General features: G+C 37.2%; 1 protein-coding gene across 1 annotated transcript in view; it reads right to left on the bottom strand.

Moving 5' to 3' along the window:
* Positions 1-12,094: 12,094 nt before the first annotated feature.
* LOC145227857 (conserved oligomeric Golgi complex subunit 5-like) overlaps positions 12,095-21,009 on the bottom strand; it is a 36,300-nt gene continuing 27,385 nt past the window's right edge. Inside the window, exons 13-21 of the mRNA XM_080092782.1 lie at positions 19,474-19,547; positions 19,248-19,409; positions 17,419-17,518; positions 16,858-16,968; positions 16,342-16,508; positions 15,828-15,953; positions 14,931-15,039; positions 14,312-14,515; positions 12,095-13,447 (exon numbers count right to left, since the gene is read on the bottom strand). Of these exons, the coding sequence (XP_079948908.1) occupies positions 13,256-13,447; positions 14,312-14,515; positions 14,931-15,039; positions 15,828-15,953; positions 16,342-16,508; positions 16,858-16,968; positions 17,419-17,518; positions 19,248-19,409; positions 19,474-19,547 (1,245 nt within the window). The 3' untranslated portion in view covers positions 12,095-13,255. The remainder of the gene's footprint in view (positions 13,448-14,311; positions 14,516-14,930; positions 15,040-15,827; positions 15,954-16,341; positions 16,509-16,857; positions 16,969-17,418; positions 17,519-19,247; positions 19,410-19,473; positions 19,548-21,009) is intronic.

The following is a 21,009-nucleotide window of genomic DNA, read 5'->3' as shown; positions in this document are numbered from 1 at the left end:
CTAGGAGTAGAGTGTTATTTTGTAAACTGCTTGTTATTTTTCTATTAACGACGAAAAAATAACGAATAAACTATCGTGACTCAACAATTTTACTTTTCAATCCAATTTGAGTATGAGCTTATAAACAAGACTAGTGAATGATAAAGCCGCTTCATAAGCAGAGCAAGAATAATACAACTTGTTGATTCAAACCTAATCCTAAAGTAAATGTCACGGTCACAAAAAGCTCAAGAAATGTCAATCAAACATTTGAATCACTTGAATTGGAACGAGATAACAATGGCGTTTAGGTGTGGAACTCCAAAAGGCGCCAAAGGTGGTGGCGTAATCTACAGAAAGCTGGGATAAAAGCATGTATTGGGTTTATTCTTTGTGGAATGACAGGTATATTTTAAAAAATACAACCTGTATTAATTTGATGAATTGTTTCGTTTGATCACTTTAATTGTTTAATATGACAAGTGCTGGAATTAAATTTATATTTACCAAAAAAGAAACATTAATCTTGCAATACAAGTTCGCTTTCAAAGAAGGAAAATTTGCTGTCATACTGCAAGGCGTTTTTAAATAAAGAGTTGCAAATATTGCCGGTCACATGACAAAAAAATTGGTTTCAAAACTGACCTTTGTTGAACAATTTCCCCACGAATTTTTTTTAAAACTCAGCTGCTGTACCTCAACTTGAATTTAAGATCAGCGCGATTGTCGAATCGATAATCGCTTGATCGCTACGTTGGGGGTCGATTTGTACTTAAATTGTGGAACCAACTGATAATCGCCGGCGATATCGTCAACACGGACAATGCGCTTTTCACACAATAGCGCGTTTTTCATATAACACAGTAGCATAACGTTTTTCACAAATGACTTTTAAAGGTAACTTTGGGGGCGCAAAACGGTTTCCTAACTAGCTTTTTCTGCTATCGCAATGTTAGTTTACTTACTTATAAATAATGGCACACATACAATTAATGCCGTGAGTATAATCTAAAAAATAATCATGGCCACCAATTTTGTGACCAGCAGTTTAGTTGAACTGGTTCAACGTTAAGTTGAGACTTTGCTGCATGCCAAAATACAATATGACGCATTAAACATTTTGTCCTTGGGTTGATGGTTTAAATCTCGTCTAGAAAAATAAAGGAATTTCACCTAAAGATCAATGAAACCCCTTATTCTGTTCCAAGTGGTTTGTTGCCTAAAATTGAGGACGATTCCAATAATTTTGTTGCAATAAAGAAGGTATGTTTGCAAAAGTGAAATACGACACAAATGTGACATAATGTGAATATTGGTTCGAAAATAAGGCGTTTTATTTGAACAGGAGCCCGAACACGGCCGAATCTGATTTTTTTCAAGCCTACAAAATGTATTGTTTCAGCACGGCGCGGTATCAAATAGGACCATTTCGACCCGTCTTTTCACTGTCTCCTTAAACCCCCACAACAAAAAGTTGATTTCACATAGAAAAGAATAACCAATACACATATCAATCAACAACACAATGACTAACTGTAGTTTAAAGATGTGCCAAAGTTCATACTTTCGCAACTACATAAATTTTTAATCGGCGACGACCACGGCTTAAAGATACACATGTGTGTTAAATTTTATGGTCCTTAGTGCACTTGTTGCCTAATGCACTTGCTACATAATACCCTGCCAAAATCCAAGATGCCGCGTTAATATTTAATTGTAAAATGCGTTTTACACGCTGCTTTAGGATCCGTTTAAAAGGTGACCAATTTGATTGACGTTTGTCATCGATGAGCAAGGTACTGCTTTTTAAAGTGTTCTGACTTTTACAAGTTATAAACAAGGTTTCCCTTTAAAAACGCTAATGTTTTTCCTATGTGTCGTTGCAAATATATTTTTGAGTTTGGTGTTTGTTTAGTGCGGTGATTCCCAAACCGAGGCAAAATTCCTCCCAAAGGGGGAGCATTTTTAAAACTTGAGGGAAGGACTTTACTTGAATTTTACATGTGGTGTGTAAATAGATACTTAAGCTCTGAAAATATGACTTGTGAAGTTGATAAAAGACCCAATTTTAATCGATCTTTGTATGGTTTTGCATCTACTATATTCGGGAGAAATAAAAATGTTTTGCATTGTTAATGGAGCAATTTGTCGGAAAAGATTGGGAACCACTGGTTTAGGGCCAATGCGTTGCTTTAATTACTACAGGCTAGTAAAATAAACTCAACATTATTATCTAAGTTTAACATAGATCTATGGTTCAAAATGAATTAATATTAACTGCAAGCAAATTTACAAAAATATAACGGACCACCTTTATGCGAAAAATTCACAATCGCTACGTTTGATTAGAAATAAATCCAACATAGTAAGACACAACGTCATTTGCAAGATAACATTGACATTGGGCGTTGTCACATCAAGGAAACCTTGAAATTCAACCAATGTGTTGAATTTGAAAACAATCAATCGAAGAAGAAACAGTTTCCCTTTTAGTGAGGACTCACAAAGTAACCTATGATGTAATCTACACTACGAATTGCCTTCAACTATGTCCGGTCACACGCTATTACGTCATCGCCGCACGTTACGGGTCACTGCACACCAAAACGTGGGCTTGAAAGACCATCACGTAACAATTTCCGCAGACAAAACCATGGTGATTTGCAAATAAGCATCATGACGTAAAATATATAGGGACTGTTGTGCATGAATGATTTCGTTACGTTATTGTTGTAGTTAAACAAAAGAGTTTCCAGATACATTTTGTGTTCTGCTAGATATACGAAGTAGTTACATTTTAAGCACTTGGTGAAAGACAAAAATATATGTTTGAGTAGAATAAAGTTTTTTCGTAATTTCGCTGATTTTTCAAGTTTTAATAGCATCAGTCACTTTAAACGTGCACAACTTCGTAATGTGAAGGATTTTGTACGAATGACCGCCTGTTAACTGTTTTTAAGTGAGCTTAAAAAATTGGAAAATGGCTAGTTGCTACAACTTACGATAAAATTATACAATATGACTAACAAATAAGGTCAAAAGAGATTTAGAGCGAGAGTTTATCTTGCATGGAAAGTAAATCCCTTTTTAAGTGCAAGACCAAAAACTTAAAGATATCAAAAAAACTTTGCTAAAAATGTTCGAATGACAAAACCATGTCATTGGTTTCTATGGTTTACACAAAACGTGTAAAGACTCATCATTGGGTTTAGCCAAAAATAGTGTCGGGACACAACGCTGGCCAAAATCTGACAGTAACATCTGCTATCTATTGAGGAAGAAAACGATCTTTAAAGGTAAACCGTCACATAAAATCCGAAATACAGTAAATTTATGTACAAAGGAGCAAATTAAGTTTCCTATTATTATTGCTAATTTGGGTTGTACACAACTTTAAAGGGGATTGCCAAAAAATATACAACCTGGGTAGGGTAAAATTTGTTCCGTTTCCCTTTAAGGTGTAGATAACACCTTGCCGTTTACGCATGCCAGCGTTGCCAAACAAACTAACGTGCTTAAACGGTAATTAAAGCGACTTATCAGTATAAGTTGCACCTGTAAATAAACTCGCGTCTTTTCGGCCTTTTGCTTCGCGGCGCAATTTCACAGGGAATCATGCGTTAGCCATTTTGCCGAGATACGTGTACGTTCAATAGGCTTGAGGCAAAAGGCGGTTTTCGCGTACTGGGTGGCATTTGAATCAAGTTAAAGGGCCTGTTTATAGATGACAGTCGTTCATAGGAGTTTTGCCCATTTTCGGGGATTGGTTTTAAGCGATTTTTGTATGACGGGTTTGTTGTTGTTTGAGCTTGTTCAGAGTACTTTGCTCACAAAGGTTCTTAATATTTGATGAATTTACCGATAAAGTGATAAGATGGCTTGGTGGTTTGCGCAAAAACTGGCAGCAAAATACAAACACAAACCCTTTAACATAAGCTATAGCTCCATAGATTTTACGCAACTAACTCAAAATCTTAAACCGTGCAACTAGGTGTATGTATTTCGAAAAAATCTTGGGTTGTTTTTTAATAAAAATAATAAGACCCTGATTCAATGCTTAAGTATACGATTTTGCTGTTGTTGAAAATCTTATGATGGGTTTGTTTGGTTAAAGCATGCGTGCAAAACCAAATTCTAAAGCGTAGTTCTCACCGGGACAGACGCACGTAAAATATGTGGTGAGCGTCACTTACAACTTCTTAACAATTCTCACAGTTACAAAGGTCGTGGTTTTGCTTTAAGAGATATTGGGCAGGGTTAACCGAAAATCCATTTTTCAACACGTTTGAACAAGCACAAAAATAGACTTTCTTAAGATGTGCCAATTTGTTACCTATGAAAACTGAATAAAAGTGTTTTTTTGGATGTACAAGAAGTCTGCAAATTGTTCAATGGTTTATTATTCTCTACAAAATCAAAATACTAAACTTATAATTAGAAAAAGTTGTTTTTCACAGTATTTTTGTGTTGTTTATTAAAGTACACAAAAAAGATACACACACATTTCCCTTAGTGCAATGTTAAACACAAAATTCTCCTCCAAAGGGGGGATACTACCGACACTCCACCTCTAAACCGTGTTGTGCGCCATTTTAAATCCGGCCTAACCCCTAAATGCTCAGCGTCTTTGCAGAGAGAAGGCCCCCTGACAAACCCCGGCAATGCGGATAATAGGATTTCGGGTATAATCTTCAACAAGTTGTGTAGAGTTTTTCTTACGCGTTCGCCTGCGTGTGTGTGGTCCTTTTGCGATGCTATCAGCAAGAGGTTCGCCTCCACTTATTGACAGGCTATTAAGCAGCGTGTGCAGAGCAAAAGAGATGGCTCGCAACTTACCTGGTACCCTAGACTACACTGGCTGCTGTTCGGTCGGCGGCCAGTCAGTGCTGATGTGGATTAATTAAATCCGGCTCGTACGCTTAAAGGGCGCTGTCAATCAACGCGTAGACGCCAGTTTATGCTTCTTCAGTGTAGCACCACCCACCGACCGCATTTAACTTTCTAAACAAATTAATAACTAAAGTGGAAGTGAAACTATGTCTTGTATACAAATGGAACTTAAGCTTGGGTTCTGACATAATTAAAATTGATTTCTTAAAATATATTGCCAATATTGTTATTATTTACCATTTTGGCTTATTGGATAAAATTTGTAGCTTTGTAGAAAAAGTATTTTGTAAACAATGTATCTAATTTGTGATTGGTTGTAATAAACAAGCATGATAGGCATGCGTATAAGGAGTTGTATCTGAATTAAGTCTACCAGACTGTGGATTTTAGTTGGCTTAAAGCAGCGGTTCCCAACCTGAGTTACGTCGAAGCTTTTCAGGTGGTACGCAAGTAAACTTCCTTTCATACTCAATGGAAGTCAAATCAAGAATTGCAACCCAACTGACCGAATTGATCAGCCCAGGTTCGGGTCGAACAGTATACGGTTGAGAAACACTGGTTTAAAGAAACATGAATTAAGTGAAAAAGCAGCACAAGTAATACACCAACAAGGTGTCCTCTATTTTGCTACAATATAGTAGCAAATGATTTCACACGCAGAGTTGTCGTGAGAAAACTTCACCTGACTGTTTAAGCTTCACTTGGTTGTCAGTTGGGTGTTTCGCCACACAGGGGTCGTGTGAATGAACCGAAAGCAACAGCACTTTCTGCTGGCAAATATTTCCGCTGGCTGACGAGCACCGACGATCGTTCGACGTCAGATTACGCCAGACTGATGGGATTTTGGCCGCGGTAGAGCTCCAGCTTTTTCGTGACTGTTCACGTTATGGCTGTGGCTGCTGGTGGACTTACAAAAGGCTTGTAGGTTAAGAGTCGGACTGTCATTGGCGTGTGAGGCCTATACGGCTCAGGCGCCTAGACCAGGGACGTAGCCTATGTTTGGTCATTTATGGATTTGCAGTCGAAATAGTAGAGAGTTGTATTGACCAGGTACAAAAAATATTGAAGGTTAATGTTAAGTGTATTACCTACGGATGCAGTTACAGTTCTCTGTGTGTTATTTTTATTGTTTTAAAAAGTTTAGAAATAAAGCGACCTAGTAGAAACACTTTAGTTTTTGCGATATATTTGTTCTCAGTTCACGTGGTCGGCGATGTTAATAATTTTGACTAGTGTTATTCAAATCGGCGGCAAATTAATCTATGTTAACAATACGAGATTCTGTATTAACTAATAAATAAGTATTAAAAAAATAAGTATAGTATTTTATTGGCGTTCGTTCTCGGAAAAGCAATTACAATTTTGTCGCCATTTTTTTATATAGTTTGAAAAGTTGAGATGGAAAAGTCTCCTAAAAATGAAACGAGTTTGTAACTGTTACGTATTCCTGACAAGCGGCTATTGAAAGAAATCAGAAACCTGTTGTAAAACACTAGTGTAAGATTATGTTTTTTGAGTTGTAAAAGTGAATACAGGACAGGAAGTTCTATTTTGCGGGTTGAATGTTAATCAAAAAACAAATTTCTTTTGGAGATTAGAGTAAATTGATGTGGGAATCATTCCCAATTGTGTTACCATTCTTGTAACGATTCCCATATTCTTATATAGGACAAATTTATTTCAGTCGTCATCTAAGATGCTTTTGTAAGCGAAATATATTTGTTCTATAAAAGATAGCTAACTAATTTTAACCTGGAAACGTTTCGAAACTTTTGCTTTTAGAGATTGTCCACAAATTAGTTAAACAAGGTGACAAATATGCACAACAAACCACCCTTCTATATCGAGAGCATCTTGTCGAAGCCGTCGCCAACTAAATTAATTTCCCCAAGTTTGCCTCCGGTTTATGACAAAAAGGCGACAAGCATGAAGGTAACTATCTTAGGTTTACTGAGCCAGGCTATAGACTAAGCTAAATTCAAGTTTTTTTTTATCTATTATTCTGGCATTTGTTGCACTAAAAAGTGTCAAGGACAATCATTAATGAACAGACTCTTATAGTGTTTCTGGCATAGCCATAAAGTGGTATGCATGTTACTGTAAGACATGTTTAAACTTTGGAGGTTTAAGCAATGGCTATTGATACAAAGGTATAGATAAAATCCAAGTACTTCAATATTTTAAACAGTAAATATACCGGCGCCGTAATTAGATATACCGCAAAACCGAATCATGTTGCCACATTAAGGCCTGAAGGTAACACAGGCCTTAAATCAAATATAAGGGGCCGTAATGATATGTTTTCTGATAACAAACTGTTTCTACACAAGGAATAACTTTGAAATTTTTTTTAACAAATTTCTTATAATTTCATCGTTCCTTCATTATGGAGAGAAAAACATTTTTTTTTAGATTCCACACCTAGTCCAAAATCGCACAAACAGTGACGTCATCGCGATAATGCGACGCGATTGGATGCAAAATCAATTCCATAGCGACAAACACGAATGGGAGCGCGCGACTTTGGCGGCTCACAACGGAATGATTGACATGTCGCAAACATTTCAGCATCTCCGAGACATCAACCAAGTATATTTTGATCAACTCGGACCTTATCTACAAGCGCAGAACACCGCGTTTTCCCATCGTTCTAGTATATTTAGCGAGTGTGCAGCAATGCCCTGGGTGATCCCTTCGGACAGGTTCCGACCTGCATATTGGCCGAGTTCCACATCTGAAAACGTGTTTTTGCAGCGTTTTTTGTCGTTTCGTGAGATCAGCTCGAAACAGAGAACGCTTTGGGAACAGTGGAATGCGTTTTCTAGGCTTTGTGGAATGAAACGCCCAGTAGATAAGAAATGTATGATATGCACATCCAACGCCCTTAGAACTGGACTAAATAATCCCAAATGCTTTGCTGAAACAAGAAACAACAGTTGCTTGCATACAATCCCAACAAATGGACAAAAACGGGCTGACTGCCATGAAATGCCGTTTGGCAGCAAACAACATTTTTGTAATGAAAACACAAGGCCTGCTCCGTCATTTGGCAACAAAAACCTTTTTGCTGCAGCACAAATGGCGGATCTGCCTCGAGAAGGCAGCAGTACGCATTCGCAAATTTCAACCACCCCTAAAACCAACTCAGTGGAGAGCGTCGGAAGTCGCAGTTCGACCCCAGGCCAATATCCGAAATCGGCCGACCAACCACCGATGAAAGTCCGCCATTTTGTCTGCAGCGATCCTGGGCTCCAGAAGGGGCACCTTCGTGCACCGATGAAAGAAGTTCAGACTGTGCCAATTCACAATGTTAATAATGCAACAGTTCATGGCATGAAATCGCCTAGCTACAAATGCAATGTGAGTATCGGAATAGTGTAATTAACAAAAATGTATTTAGGGCAAACCCTACGTAAAATGGCTGACAAAGATTTAATATGCTGCGATTAAGCTTATCAATAAATGACAAGAAAACCATATTTTCTGAAGTTTGTTGTAACACAACAAGTTTATGGCTGAAAAATCAATCTTTCGCACATGGACTTGTAACGTAACCACATGATAATTCGAAATTTTTCAAGTCATAGGAACGAACAAAAAATAAAAAACTTTAATCTCGAAACAAAATTGTGATCCTGCCTTAGTGACTTTACTGTACTCTATTTGAGACGAATCGTTTCTTATCCTACCGCAAAAATTCTGAAAATATTGTGTGACATTAAGAGAACGGTAACATTTTTGTGTAAATATATAGTACAACTTATGTTAAATTCGTTCTCGTTAGGTTAAAGTTTGGGAGGTAAAAATGTCCCTAATGGTAACCCTTATTGCCAGTAATGTTTGCAAAATTAAATTCTCACAAAATAAAATAAACCGACAGACTCTCTTGCAATTGTTAACGAGCATCGCCGACTCAAACCTGCTGAAACACTTAAAATGGTCAACAATTTTTCGACGTTGCCAAAAACTTTCATCTTGTAACCGACATTTTTGAAATTTACATCATAATTTTTATTTTTCGATTTAAAACGAGTGTTGTTTAAAATTGCATACAACATACATACATGGAGTTAATTTTGCTACGGCATGCATGTGTGACATTATTGTGTCCAGCAGGCAAGCAAGAGTAACGATTAGGCTTAATTACGTGCCATTAGTGTTAAGTTAATCAATACATAGTATTGGCCTATACCCCTCAAAATAGAATAAAAATACGGACTATCGGTTATTTATCACTCCCAGAGCGTCGCTTTAACTCGTCTTTTTCCCACAGGTTTGCGGAAAAGGGTTCAAGGCCCAATACAACCTGACTCGACATATGCCTGTTCACACAGGGGCACGTCCGTTCGTGTGCAAGGTTTGTGGGAAAGGCTTTCGACAAGCGAGCACCCTGTGTAGGCATAAGATCATTCATACTCAGGTAAAGGTTTAGTTGATCTAAAGTTTTTTTTTGTGATAGCGTAATCCCGAAACAATCTTGAAATTAAGTTTTTTGTAACGAAACAATATTAATAACGCGCATTTTATTTGGCGAACCTAAATGTGACAAAAAATATTAGGCCTATATTCTTGGGAATGTCCTTAGAAGAAGTATGAGATTACAAATCGGCCCGTTTGAGAGAAATACACAATAGAACAAGCACTACAATGGCGAGATTTAACAATTTGACTTTTTCGGTTAACCCAAGGCAAAATATAGGCTACATGTAAATGACTAATTAAAAATCTATTTTTCAACAGGAACGTCCACATAAATGCCAAGTTTGTCACAAGGCTTTCAACCGCAGTTCAACTCTTAACACGCACATGCGAATTCACACCGGTCATCGTCCGTACACCTGTGAAGTTTGTGGGAAGGGGTTTCACCAGAAGGGGAACTACAAAAACCACAGGTTAACTCACAACACCGAAAAACAATACAAGTGTACGATATGCAGCAAAGCATTTCACCAGGTAAGTTATGTGACTGATAAAATCCCTAGATAACCTCGGGAGATAAATTCAGGCATCACAAAGCAAAATACGCTTGGACCCGAAACAAAACCTGTACACACATTTGAGTGTAGAAAGTGAACTGTACGTAGCAAAATGTCAATCTCGGTCTCAAATATGGCCCGAAAAAAACGGTCAACTTACTCCGATTTGGGCGGAGGTGGTGCTGACCTTGTGGTCGCAGGGTTATGGGTTGTATTCCCGTCTCGTTCTCTAGTGTTAAACGAGAAAAAAGAAACTTATAAGCTATTGCTTTAACCCAGTGAAATTCATCGAAAATATATTTGAAAAATACAGTTTTTAATAAGAGAAAATGAAAACAAACCGGCTAGCTGAAGAACTAAAAAGTTCAAATACCACCTCATTTTAGTATTTTTGGTCAAAGGCGTATTTGCCAAAGAGACCTTCTAGGACAAAAAAATCTTTTCGTCTATTGTGTTTTTGAACTATTGTGTATAATATAGGACATACTTTGAATAATCGAGTTTGACCACATCGTTTCGATATTGCTGCGGTAAATAAGAAAACTAACAGTAAAATGCGTTTATATGGGTCTATGTATAAACAGTTTGGATTTATAACAGGATGGTTTATATACAAGTCGCAATATACGGCGCCGTATAGTCTTGGCTTTTAATCTTATTTACCAGCAAAGAGATTTGGGGATCAACGCGAAAGATTTTGTCCCCAGCGTTGCTAACCGGCAAGGTTATGGATATTTTTGGAGGGTTTGAAATTCAAACACGGGTTTCCCTAAAAGGCCGGTGTATAAACTTAATTTCATGTGAAATAACAGCAATGTTATACTTTACTGCTGTATAAAATCTACTTGCTTTTTTGATCAAACTGACAGATAAACAATGATTCTGTTGTAAAAATTTTGGGAAATTTTGCCTCTGAGTTTATAAATGTAAACGCATGGAGCCGCGCAGGATTAGAACAAACAAAGTTGCATAACAACCTAATCCAAAACTTATGAGATAACTAAAATCCCAAAATACTCAAATCGAAAGTGGACTTTTTGGTATGGGGTTGGAATTCAAATGTGATGTCGAAACGGTTAAAAAAGTTTTAAAACATATTTCTTTTTTATAATGCCTGGATAAGCATATGAGTTATTTTTTATTGCATTTGCCTTTTTTATTTAGGTGTACAACTTAAGCTTTCACATGCATACACACAAGGACACGAAGCCATTCACTTGTTCAACGTGCGGGAAAGGATTTTGTCGCAACTTTGACCTCAAAAAACACGTGAGAAAACTTCACACTCGACCGGCCACGTTCACTCAGTCGTGAGGCAATGTTCGGCCATGCGTGAATCCATAAAAATTCAAAGAAGTACGTACTGAAAAACCATAAAAAATTATGGCACCCTATTTGCTGCCTATTCCAAGAGCATTAAGTTCCATCAGGATTATTGCCAATCTATTTGCAAACTTTTTCAATTAAACTCATTGATACATTGGAAATTACAAGGCGGTCAAAAGTTTTTGTCTTTAAATCTGCTTTTGGTTGTACCAACCCTAGCCTACCCTTTGCCGAATTACCGCACTTAAGTGTGTAAGTTTCTTTAATTGTGTTTGTAAAAAACGTTCAAAACTTCTTTCTTGTGCCCGAGTTCCATAATAAAGTCTTTGAACGTCTCGTATTATTTGTATCCGCATGACAATATTTCGTGTTCTTTTAAATATAAATGTTATCGTTCCGACCGTTTTATTTCTTTAAGGACAGATGGAATGAAGTGGTAAATTTAAGCCTTTTTACAATCATAACAAATTAGGCCGAGGGAACCAGCGCCGTTTTACAGAAAATATTTACCATAAGTCAGATACTGCCAGGAGTAATTACAAATTGGATCTCTCTTTTAACAAACAAAGGTCACCCAAACATAGGTAATGTTCAAATAGAGGCCAGAAATGTCTTACACCAGAACATTTTTCCTCTCCAGGGCCTTGTAATTATGCACGCATACCAGCCAGCAATATCTGTCAACAAGGGCTTCACCAACACTTTGCTTATGTAGCAGTTTTTGGGACCAATATTTTATGTTAAATACTGCCAAAAGATCGATTTTTCTTTAACTGTGTAGATTTCTCCAAAAAAACTTTGTTAAGAGTGATAAATATTTTTTCCACAGCATATCGGGTAAAAAGAGGGTTCAAAACCAAGAATTGATAAATTTATGAGTTATCATAACGCTGATAAGATACATTCCAAGAATCAAACAAGACTTCTCTAGCAGCATTAAATTTGCAAAAAGTTTTGTCAAACTTACACATTTTTGCCTGAAAGGGCAGTTGGATCAGTATGTTTTTGGCAAACCACAAACGCATCTTGAACATGCTTACCACAGTACTTTTTTAAACACAAACAGGTGACTAAATATTTGGTTCAAAGTTTCGTTGTCACTAAAACACAAACATTCAAACGCAATGTAACCACCAGTCCTCGGAACAGAGCTGTGTTAGAGATAATTCCGCCATAAACCTAACGTGGAATACAAAACTGTTGTCATTTTTCAGTCAACGTTAATACCGTATATTATTGCACGGAATAAACAAGCACCGCGTACGGTTGAACAGAAAAAAGACAGACTTATTTATTACTGACCAGCTCTGATTAGAATGAAAACATGAAGCCCAATTTATGTAGGAGCAATAAGGTTACTTTAACATAATAGTGTAGTTCTTCGTGATTGTACAATTTGTAAACCACATTTGTTGTATCAATATTGAAAGCAATGTCATTGCACTTACGCTTTAGCACTTTACTACTTACTCCAGCTGTTAAACTTAAAAAATGTTGCAGTCAAATTGGCTTGCATCCTTGCGACGCATGGAAAGATAGCTTAGCAGAGCCAAATATTGAAGAACAGTGAAATATTTGATTTTGTCACTCAAGGAAAGGAAATGCCACAACCCTTTTTCAGATTGCAACTTGAGAGAAGAAATGTTTTTTTACACCCGTATATAATCCTTGCCATTTGTATCGCAGTGCTTCTTAAAGAGGAAATTGCAAAGGAAGTAGGCTACACGGCGACCAAGAATAAATGCTAGGATTTTAGTTTGTTATTATATGACCTACGTCGGCACCGTTTTTTAGGCATGTCATGCATTTCTGCACCGATTATATCGAGCACTTGGGTATATGAACGATGCGCAAAAAACGTACTATCAAAATAAATGATCAATTCAATAACATTAATGTACGCTTTCTGTTCGGTTAAACTGAATCATACCGTTTATAACCAATCTCTAAAATATTTGTAAAAAATTGACAACAAAATGTTGAAGAATTTTATATTTTATATTCCGTGTACATCCATTGAGACATTAAGTGATCTCAAATAATTGACACATCCAAAATAACTTTCCTCCAACCAATTTTCGGCTCTACAAGCGTTCCATTCCAGCTTGAAGCAATTTGACCATTACAGGGTAGATTGGTGCAAATGAGGTGCCTTGACGAGATCGAACAGTATTAACATAGCTCTCAATGGCTCCACGCAACATATTTAATCGTTCTTTCTCGCTCCTATGCCCGTCCATCCATTTGCTATACCGACCGATTGACCATTCCATAACCTGAAAGATAATTGAACAAAAATTCACTGGTTGTTAATGGAAAATGCTGCCTCCTACCAGTTCATTGATGTCTCTGATCTCTTACTTCTTGTGTGATGTCACTCTTCTGAGTGCTACGTTACCTTCCAAGTGTACTACCTATTTGACTTGGGGTTAACTGTGCAAATGCTTTTCAAGTTCCTATACTTGATCTTCTTAGGCTACGAGGGCGTCTTCATTGAGATTCGTAACCTTTGCCATGGTTAACCTCAACAAACACTTTCGAAATTGCGCTTTTTTTAAATAAAAAACTGCTTTCTTTATTCGACAAAATTGCAAGCAGTTTTTAACATTTGCGTTATACTCGAGACTCATAATCAGAATGATTGAAAAAGTAAACCGTGCTTATTCTTAACTGCAGCTGAGACCTTGACCTTGTGTCAGTGTTCAGTAGTTCAGCAGTTTAACTACTTATTGACTTATTTGCTACATATGTATATGATTATTAATTTTGTATATTTAGTTCTATTCAAATATGGAGAAGCTGTACTTGTGTTGTTAACAAAAGAACTGTTTCTGTGATCCAAGAGCAATAACAGTATCGAAATAATAAAAAAAATAAACCTATTCCTTACACAACAGCATAAAGTGGTTCGAATATAGCAACGTAAACCACAGGTTCCAAAGAACCAACCTTCTACACACTCAGGTGTGCGTGAAAAATAATATCCTATGAACCAAGCATTAAACTGAAACTGCAAGATCTTATGAACTTCACAAAAGCCCTTCTTTTTTATTTTTTACAATTTAACTGCCTTTCTAAGTTCTCCCTTCTTTTCTTGTGAAGTGACTGACTGATCAAACAAACACAAGAAAATTTCATACCTGGTGGGGAGATCGAACGTCAGGTGGCGCCCGAGAGAAGAGAAAGTGGAGCGCCACGCTGTAAGGTATGACGTCGCCGATTGATGACGATTCAGCCACGGCGTCATCAGATTGGAACAACAAGGGTCTGTAGGCCCGAAGCAGCCTGTATGATGACCCGAGATCGGTGACGCGGCGACATAGAGGGGACACGGACAGCTCCATCTAGTGGTAATAAGAACTGAATTATTATAAAAATAAGGAGCATCAGCCAACGTCCTGAATTTTGGCATAACGTGCTAATGATAAAAAGTTGGTCAAAATATATCATAAAAAATAAAAAAAATATTGCAGGGGAAATAATAAAATATAATAGTGTTTAAAAATTTAGACATAAAGATATACCAATCCATAAAAATTGAGAGGAAATATTAAAACCTAATTTAGGCATAAAAATATACCAATACGTAAAAACTGAACAGTAAATATTAAAACGAACGAATGTTAAAGATTAAGCGCACTTAAATAATTTTACATTTGCTCGGTTTCATATAAACTATAAGTGCAATACGAGCACCTCGATTTACATCGCCCTCACCCAGACAGGCTCATATGTAGTCATAAATAATTGAAATGATACCTGAGCAAAATCAGCGGCCAGCTTCATTTTGCCTCCTTCGCCAAGGGGTCGTACAAGGCTAGCGTGACGTACAAACAGGTCGATAGATCGTTGGCCCAAAGGGTGAAGGCTGCAAGAGATAAGCAACAAGTGGTATTTCCTATTGTAGAGTACCATCACTCAATGTAAACTCAACAGACCGATTACAACCGCTGGGCCATTGGGACCTTCTGAATTATGTATTATCATATATTTCTATTTGAATAAGGAAAACGAAAACCGACCGACAAGGCTTGATTGGCGGAAATGCGTGTTTGCGGATTGTTGCCACATAATAGGAAAATGCAATCCAATATAAAATGGACTTTTAGGGCCTTAAGACGCTGTTTGTGCTGTGAATTATTGCAAGAAACGATACGTTTTGCGCTTCCCCTCAAAAAATTAAGGTAGTTTGGAATTACAAAATAATTATTTAGACAGATAGAGATTGTACAACACGACAAAGTATAACACTACTCAAAAACTGTAGAAAAAAGTAGATTAAGCCATATTCGTATATTTCCTAATACTGCTTTCATATGCCCTTTTTAAAACTGGCTTTTAAAAAAAATATGTGGCCTTTATGAACTACCGATACCACTTTCGCAATTCTTAATAATAAACAAAGCTTGCATTTATTTGAATGCTATTTGTGGAGATCTTAATTACACATGGTTTGCATATCAATACACAATAGGGCTACTATAGCACCTGACAATGACCAAATACTAGACTTTTAAATATTTAGGAAATGCTTGAAAAAATCGTAAAAATGTTCATGTAAGGCAATTGACTTCCACAGATACTAATTTTTATAAAATTAACGTTTTACTTCTACCAACATAAGCCACATAAACAGATAATTAATTAAAGCGTCACCTTTCCATAACGAAATCCTTGCAGGCGAATCGAGAGAAGTGATCCCGAACAACACGTGACACGAAATCTCGCAACTCTTTGATGTAAAGTGAACATAGGGTATTCCCCTCCGAATTATCACTCTCCCTGTCGCAAGGTAGCGTTAAAAATTATTTTGTCTCAATGTTAGCCCGCATAGCAGAATTGAATTTAATATTTTTTACAATATCTACAGGGCGAGAAGAAAAAGTTAGCCCACCCCTGTTTAGGTGATCAAATTACACTTTACCAAAATGTTATTACCATTCGAATACATTTAAACTCTATAATTGAGTAAACCATATTGAGCTACACAGATTATCATGTTGGGCAAATCAATACATTATGAAATCATACATTATATTTGGTTTCAAGTACGAGACCGTCAGTGAACATCAAACTGTTTAATTGCGGTCACTTTATCAGTGTTCCCATAACAAGTTCACCACCAATAAAAAACTGACAATCAAAAAATCACAGAATGAAAGAAACTTACTGTGAAAAGTCCTCATTATGTATGGTGAGTATTATAGCTTCCACCGAGTCAGCAACTGATGAAACCAGAGGCTGAACGGCAGATGCCATAAGAAGTGACAGATGCTCTGTCGAAGATCGGATGATTTGTAGCGCCGCTAGTGGAAGCGTTGTCTGCTCTTCAACCAGCTGTAACCAAATATTTGTAGGTTGTTGTTTAAATAATCGTTGCAAGTTTGTGCAAAAGTGTCTACCAACCTTTAAAGGTCCATTACACATACAAACTACATTGTGGCACACGTAACAGGAAAACATAAAAAAGTGTGTTTGCAACTTTAATAAAATATATGATAGTCCAACCATTCACTATTTAGAAAAAACTGTTCGCACCACAAAGGATTCGAACCCAAGACGCCCCCGAGGACGAAACCCGTTCAGTTTTATGTCTGTACATGGATTAGACGTCCCGGACAATTCGGTCAATTTCCCGGCACTGTTTAGGAATTGTTCATTAAAGCTATTCTGACGAAACTAATACCTTCAACACAGCATTGTGCAGAGCAAACAGGGAGTTCACCACGTCGATGTTACGTAGTTGTGCTGACGTAGGAGCGCCGATCACCTGACTTGCGTCACCTTGGGTTGATATCTAAAAACACCAAAATTGATTTTGAACTACACTGGCATTCAAGTGCAATAATAATATGCGTTAATGCAGTTAATTAAAAAGGTGTCATAAATAAATAAGCTACGATACGTATGCCCATTACTGGGATCAGCCCTGAAGCGTCTATGCAAACCAGAGAACTCGGCATACTTATATATGTAAATCATAGTGCGCCAGGTCTATTGAATACATTGTACCTAAGCATGTCGGTCTCCCAAGCATTCCCACCCCCAAATAGGCTTCTGTCGTGCGTGGAATCCCACCGCAAGGTAGATTTTTCTAGCCTATGCTTGGCTATATTGAAATGCTTGGAAGACCAGCTTAGTTTGACATAAGATCAGGTGTGTAATAATTATTATTGATTTGGTTTTATATCACTGCAAACGACTTGATAAAAAAAGAGAAAAAACAAGTGTCAAAAAATGAACTTACCAGTTGCTCAGACTTGACCGCGAAGAGCTGAATGGTTTTGGCAACATTTCTCGCCACCGTAACGCCAAGCTCACTGTCCACACTCGCCACGCCGATCTCACTGCATAAATACACCATACTCTGTTATAACCAGACATTGAAAAAACCACAAACCAAGTTTTTTCTATAAAGTCATCAGGAGAATCAGTTGCCCTGTGCCAACTTAGAACGGCAATGTAACAAGCGACGCTTTTGGGTTTAAAATCAAACCAGTAATGTTTTCACATTCACAACTAGAAGAGTGGCTTTCTGATATACTTCCATTTTATATATTCTATACGATATTTTCCAATTTACTACACACATCATTTGATCTACACATATGATTGTTTTTGTTAACAAAAACAAATGGGTCCCCATACGCGGGTTTGTGCGGATTTACAGTAAACAAATGTTGCGGTGATTTTTAGATTCTTAAGGACAAATTTTTAGAAAGCATTAACCCAACAATAAAAAAAATTGTTCGTATTCTTTTTGCACTATTATTAAGTGTATACATAACAAATTGTTTTTCATTTAACTTTGTTTCGCAAAACGAGTACCATTGACCTGTAGTAACCTCTCAGTGTGCACACGCCAAACGACTGTTTGATCTTTTGACACCGTTTTCAATAGCATGTCGTCCTTAGTGTTCTAATTTATACATGCCTTGAGTATTGACTCCTAAATTAATTGTCAAAAAACGCTACGTTATGAAGAAAGTTGAACTGTGTTTGTAATACCGACTAGTTGACCTTAAGTAACCCGTGATCATGCGGCGGCCAACCTGACAACGAGCATTTAAAAAAACATTTATTTGGCAAAAAAGTCAAGTTAATTTTTTCATCTTTTCTTTGAAAAACAAAGTTTTTCTTGACATATACAAAACCAAAGCACGGTTATTAGGTTTAAATCACGTCATAGGTGTAACACCTTCGCCAAAACTAAAAATGTGAGTGATAACTTAATAAAACGACATAGCATTGCTGTGCAAAACAGCTGATTTCTAATCACTGAAACGACGTCTCGTAAAACGTCTGTCCGACGTCAAGCTGAGCCCTCCCGCTATCGTAAACCAGTGAGTTACTTTCTTGGTACTTCTGCCTACAGGTCTTTCTTGACCAAACGAGCGTTAGACACATTTACGTTTCGGGGGCCTGTGGGTGAACCTCTGGGTCATTCGGGGTCAAACTTCTAGAGCAGGGGTTCTTAACCTGGGGTGCACGCACCCCCAAGGGGTACGAGAACTGTTCCTAAGGGGTGCGGGGATGCTGAATCATTAAGGTTGGTTAGGTCTATTCTATTTAAGCAATTACAGAAGGGGGAGCGAAAATTGGTTAGTGATTTGTAAGGAGTGCGAAAATTGGTTGGTGATTTGAAAGGGGTGCAGCAAGGAAAAAAGGTTAAGAACCACTGTTCTAGAGGATCAAGTTTAGATTCATAACTAACATATGTCCAAATTTGAATAAATTTAAAGCACTCCTTCTTTACCACACGAGCGATAAAAACCAGCGTTAAAAATTTTACGTTTCGGGGGCCTGTGGGTGAACCGCTGGGTCAAACGGGGTCAAACTTCAGGAGGATCAAATTTGGATTATTAACTAACATTTCTGTAAATTTGAATAAATTTGAAGCACTCTTTCTTGACCAAACGCGTCTCACAAACCAGCGTTAGACAGAAAAAAGAAAAAAAAATACGGACAAAAACAATATGTGTCCCCTTCGTGGAAGGGGACCCATAAAAATGTTACGTCAAATGACATAATCTATTATTTTTTACAACCAACGCACAAAAAAGTCTGTAAAATCACCTGGAAATAGTTTTTACAATCGCATCGAGTTCCTCTTTCGACGGAGGGCTTCTCCCCCCACTCGGAAAGACTAGATTGATCGGGTCAAAAAGTCGCGACAATGATCGCTGCAAATACGCGTTTTCAAATGTCTTCAAGGTACTCTTTAACGCCGCCTCAGCACTGGAACAACAAAAAACGGTAACATAAGTTCTGTGACGTCACTGATGACGTCATCGGTACGTACTTGTAGTCTTCGTCGGTGGGAGGCCGAGAGATGGGCGAAGCGCTGAAAGTTTTAGGTGAGCTTTCGATTTGGCCCTGGAAGGAAAAATACACTCAGGTCATTGGATAGTAGAAACATGTTAGAAGTAAATTAATTTCAACGCGAGCAAAGTAAAATAACCAAGGCGTTGGTCATAAACTCATAATTTAATTTGCTTCAGCACTTGATATTAAGATAAGTATACACATTTATAACAGGAATCAGCCCTGAAGCGTTCATGCAGACTAGCAATAAGATTTTTCTAGCCTATGCATAGCTACATGAAAATGTTTGGAAGAGCGGCTTAATTCGATATAACGTCTTCAATAGGCCCGGTGTACCATGACCATATGTCAAATACTAGTACTCTTTTTTAAGCCTAATACATATACACTTTACCGCGACCCAGAAACAATTTTACGTGTCAAATAGCACCACTAGTGATTGAAAAGAGAAAAAAAACAGAACATAAGTTGTCACAAACTAAATAGCCAACTGTTATATCTCGATGATGTCACACAAAGCAATGGCCCAAAATAGTTATCGGGTAATAGTAAATAATTCAGGAGTTGCCCAAAAACATGTTTCGGGAAAAAATCCAGGAGATCAGGAGTTTAACATCAATACATACAATATCGATACTACACGCAGTGACGAACACACCGCGGTATTTCGATCTCCTATTAACAGCTCTTGTGCAAATCTGGTTATGTACGTTATAAAAACTCAAAAGAGAATTTTATTTTTAGGTTTAATCATCTGGTAAAATTTTACTGGTTTACCGGGCGTGTAAAATCAAAGCACATATTTCACGGCTTTTGTACAAATTACAAATTTATCTAGCTTGCTGGTTTCCAAACTGTGGTCATGACCCAGCATAAGGCTTTTTAAACTTGATTTATACCTTGTATTATATAATAGAATAAGCTTTCATAGTCTCTATAGTGAGCGCACAGTAGATTTTTGAAACTTTGGCAGCCACAAATGGATTTCGACTATCTATTTGGGCTACGGTACAACAAAGTTTAGAAACCACGTGCCAGTTGCTGGCTAAAACACACAAAGCGGATATAAAATGTTTGTCGTGATATACTGGCTTCTAAGTAAGTGCTGGCGATAATGTCATTTAACCACTCTTAAATTAATTGCGTGCCAAACGGATTATTGTTTCATATTAATTACACAATAAAGTGAAATAAAAATATGAAGGGCTTTCAAGAAAATGTTACAAATTCTTCTAATTTGCCCTTTTTTGCTAATGACAGCATTGCCTATGAAGCTTGTGCGCTTAAAACGAGTTTCATTACGAGCTTCATGTAATCAACCGAAAAAGTAAATTAGCAATTTCCCTTAGTAATAAAAAGCGTAATCCCAGTCAAGTTGACATAAAGGAATGAGCAATTACCAAAATTTTAATATTTAATGACCGAGCTGTCGACATAAAGGAGAATTAAAAAAGGTGATAAACAAGCGATTTAAAATCCATATTTTAATTTAGCAGGATTAAATTCTGAAGTC

Source organism: Phallusia mammillata, chromosome 5, assembly GCF_965637545.1.
Source record: "Phallusia mammillata chromosome 5, kaPhaMamm4.hap1.1, whole genome shotgun sequence".
In the NCBI taxonomy this organism is placed as follows: domain Eukaryota; kingdom Metazoa; phylum Chordata; class Ascidiacea; order Phlebobranchia; family Ascidiidae; genus Phallusia; species Phallusia mammillata.
The sequence above is the reverse complement of the archived record's forward strand: the minus strand, read 5'-3'. Positions and strand labels throughout refer to the sequence as shown.